Raw genomic sequence first — 5,376 nt, 5'->3', positions numbered from 1 at the left:
TGCACTTTATTAGAGTATTATATACAATAATATTACCAAAATTAATATTGAAATAAATCATGCAATACAATACATTTATATGTCTGTCTTCAATAATCATCATTACATCTGTATAGAAAGAAGAAATGCAAGTAAAAGCAAACCCCAAAGTCAGCCATGGGCTGGTTTTGGGGCCTTATAAAGCACAAAATGTCCACACAAAAACAGTCAAGCTGTGAATAATGGTGCAGCCTTAAAAAGCCTGGGTGAAAAAAGTTGTAAAATCAAATGTGGCAGCCAAGAAATGGCTGCAGTAATGTTAAGATTAATAATGGCTGTGTGCATTGTTAAAATTTATCAGTATTAACATCAGTGCAGCTATTTCTTGGCTGCCACCTTAGATTTCACAACTTTTTTCACCCAGGCTTTTAAGGTCACACCATTTTTTCACAGCTTGGCTGTTTTTGTGTGGATTATAATTACATAATGAGTTGTTATGTCATAGAATTTTATTAAGTATACATGTTGAATGTGTAGCAAGACAAACTTGATCAATCCACTTTTGTTTGCATTTCAATGGAGAGGCCTTCTTTTAGTGCTTTGAACCACTGCAACATAAGACTATCCTAGACCTTTACTGCCTTTGTTGAAAAGCAAGAAGAAAAAACCAACACAACTTGGATTCGATCTCACACCCTAGCAGTTTCAAGTTCAAGCTCTACCACATAACTTGTGGTTATAGTATTTTTAATAGTTGTTAATAAAGGCATGCTTAAGTTGAATGGAATAGGTGTTTACTTGTGGTTTGCATGTGGTTTATAGAAAGAATTCAAGTGAGTTTTGCTCTACACCCTCACATTTAACATGCTCTAAACAACGAACATCGGTAATTAGAAACTTCATTTAAAAGAAATAATGAGAATAAGCGCTTTGCTTGATGCAAAATTCACACTGATACATGCAGTGATGATAATCATTGAACACCAAAGGAATGCAAGACAGTCACAGACAGATGGCTCTTCAGCTTTATATTATATAGATGTGAGTGTTCTATTAGGGCGGCTGACTGCTCTATTAGAATATTTCGAGTTGATATTTTTGCAAAGTGAATATTATTATATATACTTAATTAGTTTTTCTGAAAATCTCAGAACCCTCAAATCCACCCCTACATGTGATTAATAGCAGTAATATATGAAATTTGAGGCATCATGATGCAGACAGAGATGATTGAGAAATCAAGTTTGTTTACTTGCTACATATTTCTTACATGTTTATTTTCATTTTTTCTTTGATAGTATCATAGACAATATACCTATGATCACTTCCAGATACATAATCTTATCAATGGAACAGTGTGTAGTTATCAAGTTAAGGCAAAGTTTTTAGAAATGGAGTGTGATTGTGGAACATTATGTCAGACTTCTGCCACATGCACTATAGGTAAACAATATAATTAGTTAAATCATTTTAAAGCATCTTTGTCTCTATTGTGGGCTTATAAGTGCTTGGGAGTCTTCACACTTCCTTATGCTTCCTGTAATGTTATCTTGAAACTAAGACAATTAAAATATGCTTGGCAAATGCATATGATTGCCTAGTACCAAAACATGGATTTTTTTAAAACACCAAGTAGTTAATATTTATTTTTTACAGTCATTAAGTGCGACATCCTAGCAACACCATCCAATGGAGAGATGATGTCATGTAGTTCTGGTAGTATGAGAGGGGGTTATGAGGGAGACACTTGTAGTTTCACATGTAACACTGGTTATGAGTTAACTGGTAGTGACACTAGGACCTGTCAGAGTAATGGGAGCTGGAGCGGTAGTAACAATGTGTGTCAAAGAGGTACATATACATAGTTGCTACATAGTATTGTAGTATTATGGCATACACCTTGTCACGGCAGTGCACTGTCCACAACCTACTAATCCTAATGGACTGATCATTTGTTCATCTGGAAATGACAGAAACTATTACTACAGTGACACTTGTATATTCACATGTAACACTGGTTATGTGTTAACTGGTAGTAGTAACTCTATGATCTGTCAGAGTGATAGGACCTGGAGTGGCATTGCACCTCTTTGTAGAAAAGGTATCCAACACCAGACTATGTATGTGTTTAGTTACTTTAATAATTACCTGTCCATCACTTTTATAGCTAATGGAGTAGTGAACTGTTCACTTGGAGGTGATGGAGTTTATTATTACAAGTGAAAGGAAAATATAGGAATTTTAAGTAAATAAGCAGTGAACCAGAGGAAGTCACCTACATGCATAAAAATGATTCCAGGCTTATTGCTTTCATCATAAAATGTGACCGAATTTGACAAAACCAGGATTCCACACACATCCAATTCCTTGACTTTGACCAACTGTAACATGACTTACCAGCATTCCGTTAACCTGAAAGTTTCACGCAATGCTTCCATAACATTGAAAATGTTAAGCTGATGGCATATTCCTATATAGAATTGTGATCTCTCATAAGACTGGATGTATGTGGGAGCCTGGTTTTGTCAAATTCAGTCATAAATAATTATACAGGAGCTACCTCAGTGTAGTTTGCTAGTAGAAATGCAATGCTGTTATACACTGCAGCCATAGCTCCACACAAACTCACATATTCTTAAATCTATGTGTAAAAATTACCATTATAGTTACTACTGCACTACCAAAGGAGTATACTAGTCCTGAAGATGATCACAGGACTACACTTGATCCGAACAGCATTATTGAACCTCTTCAGACAGCAATGACAACCACATCAAGTTTACTCAATATTGTCGGTGTGTTTACCACCACTATACCAACACTGAGTCCTTCTCATGCTGTAATCTCTTCTCATGGTATGTATTAAATACTTCAGTTAAATTCAAACCTTATTGTTCAACTTATATAGTTATTTTTTGTACATGACATATTAGAGGAGCATTATAGTATTCCTTGCATTACTGTTTCAGCTGTTGTACAGATTATCCTTCCACTTATGGTTAAATGTGTGACTGTGAGGCCAAGGGTGGAGGAGACACATTTATTTAAAGGGGGATGGGTGTAACCAGGGGATGACATGTCTTGTAAGTATTCCAATCTGAGGGCAGGGAATAACTAGGCCCTCTGAGATTGAATCTAGAGTGATTTTTGCAGTTTATCAGAATGCTAGCTTGACTATTGTAATAGGGTGACTGCTCTATTAGGGTATCTCAATCTTGAGGCATTTTTATATTAGTATTCATTTGACCTATATAGCCCCCTTCTCTGTCACCCCTGTGTGTTGCAATCAAATAAATTTTGTGTTGTTTTAGGTTTAATTTCACCATTTACTATTTTGATTGTGGCAATCATATTTCTGCTGCTGGGTATGTTGGTGGCTATAGTTCTCATCATCTTATACAAGCACGTATATGGTGGTGCAAAGATCAAGTAACTGTGGGCTGCACTGAAGTTGTACCATTACTACAAACTGATACTCACACATATAAAAATTATTATAAACATATAGTTATGCACACATAATATTTTTGTGAACTTGAACTATTAGTGATTTTGATTCATATCTTTCAGTGTGTATAATTTATAAAGAAAGCAGTTGGTGAACAAACATTTCTGTTCAGTTTTTGATTGGAATGGTGAACTTTTTGTATTAAATTACAGTGAACATTAAACATACTCATTAACTGAAAATAAAGTAGATACATTGAATACTACTTACTACAGTTAAGTTCCAACATACAGGAGGGCATCATAACATGAAGCGCTTCCAAATATGTAACAGACTTGTTTATAGATAGCAGTACATGACCACCAAATAAACTAACAACATTTTTTATATTTAAAATGTATTCTGTAATCATTGAGAAAGCTGGATTGCACGATCACTGTTTTTGCTGAATTACCACAGATGCTAAAATAAGCTTTGTTGGCTACCAAGCTCCTGCTGAAAATTTCTGCACCTAGAAAAGCACACCAAAATCAGAATCTATGGCACAGCTGTAACTATAAATTTATCACGAAGTAAATAATGTAAAATAATGGTTTATGCAAAGTAATGGGGCTTAACTACAAATGAAGTTACAACAGTTGTGATTACATTAATTGTGCTTGCCCAGGTTCCACTGTGGCCAGACTTGATGATAAAGCACTGCTTACACTATCTGCTTTAGTGCATCCTCCAATAACTATTATAGCATTGCTGTTTACTGCTGCTACACCTGCTCTGGATCTAGCTGATGGCAATAAAGCAATATTAGTCCAAGACTTGGTAGAAGCATCATACATCTTAATATCTGATATTGGTGATAATCCATGCCAACCAAGTCTACCAACTACCACTGGTGGGGATGCATTTGGGACTAGGGCTGTTTCCCAGTAAGTAGCTTCAGTCAGTGCAATCCACATGGGAGTGTGCTTCATCTTCTTTTGGCCAATAGCTCCTATGATAGTTTTATCTGCTATCTGGCACCTTTGTTTGGTTTTATTTCAGGACCATCATAACCCACTATGGACAATGGTTATCAGCAATAATAGGGATAAAGCCATAGATGGGCCAGGGAGAGTAACAGACACTTTTCTTTGGCATGAGTTCTCAATCCAGATAAAGACCTCAATATCATTATGAATTTGTGTGCCACGATCATCTTTCATTCCTCCAGTAACAATGACATGCTCCAAGTGTGTAGTCACTACTGGTTTATACCTATCTGAGAGAAGGTTAGGATAATAAGATGTCCAAGTGTATCAAATGTGGAAACTTTATTGGTCCTTTTCTTTGTAGCAGACAACATTCCACCAATAACAGTCAACTTGCCACCGATGATGTGAGGAATACCATAACAGTGGTAACTTTTCATTGTAGGTAACATAGACATACACTAGATGCAAATCAACTGTACAGCAACATAAACCTTCTGGCCTTGTACTGTGACAAATGGAGCATACATTGGAACAGGAAGCTTTGCCAGTTGAGTCCATTTCATGTAGTACCTGCCACTTGTATGTGCTGGCAGCAATGGAGGTGCTTCCTAAGTAGATAATAAAATAAAGTGGAACGAAATTCTGCTAATGCATTAATTCTTTTGCATGTAAGTGGTTGCCTGATAAGCCATACAAAAATACTACAGTTTCAGTTCAGGTCTACCAGAATGCGTGCTTATAGCTATCTTGAATTCGCATATTATACAGTATTGCTTATCTAATCCAAAACAACCAAGCTGTAAAAAAAGTGTGCGGCCCTCAGAAAGGCTATGGTGAAAAAAAAAGTGAAATCGAAGGTGGCGGCCAAGAAATGGCTGTGATGGTAGGTTAATGGTAAAAATTTTAATAACAACAATTCAAGTGAATTTTGCGCTGCTGGCACAAAATTCACCTGAATTTCCATTATTAAAATTTTTA

At 36.0% G+C, this 5,376-nt stretch overlaps 1 protein-coding gene across 1 annotated transcript; it reads left to right on the top strand.

Moving 5' to 3' along the window:
• Positions 1–1,283: 1,283 nt before the first annotated feature.
• Positions 1,284–3,567, top strand: LOC136259886 (E-selectin-like). The gene is made up of 5 exons (XM_066053442.1): positions 1,284–1,422; positions 1,636–1,830; positions 1,892–2,080; positions 2,646–2,834; positions 3,291–3,567. Exons 1-5 carry the CDS (start codon positions 1,371–1,373, stop codon positions 3,410–3,412), a joined length of 747 nt encoding a protein of 248 aa, XP_065909514.1. The 5' UTR covers positions 1,284–1,370; the 3' UTR covers positions 3,413–3,567.
• The last annotated feature ends 1,809 nt before the right edge of the window (positions 3,568–5,376 follow it).

This window comes from Dysidea avara, chromosome 7 (genome assembly GCF_963678975.1).
Source record: "Dysidea avara chromosome 7, odDysAvar1.4, whole genome shotgun sequence".
NCBI classification, from domain to species: domain Eukaryota; kingdom Metazoa; phylum Porifera; class Demospongiae; order Dictyoceratida; family Dysideidae; genus Dysidea; species Dysidea avara.
This window is presented reverse-complemented; position numbering and strand designations above follow the sequence as displayed.

What these genes read in the sequence shown, in the direction of transcription:
- LOC136259886 (XM_066053442.1), top strand. Translation starts at nt 1,371, where the DNA reads ATGGAGTGTGATTGTGGAACATTATGTCAGACTTCTGCCACATGCACT. An exon ending in TAACAATGTGTGTCAAAGAG is followed by an intron (nt 1,831 to 1,891) that starts GTACATATACAT and finishes TTGTCACGGCAG; the next exon opens with TGCACTGTCCACAACCTACT. An exon ending in TGCACCTCTTTGTAGAAAAG is followed by an intron (nt 2,081 to 2,645) that starts GTATCCAACACC and finishes TTACCATTATAG; the next exon opens with TTACTACTGCACTACCAAAG.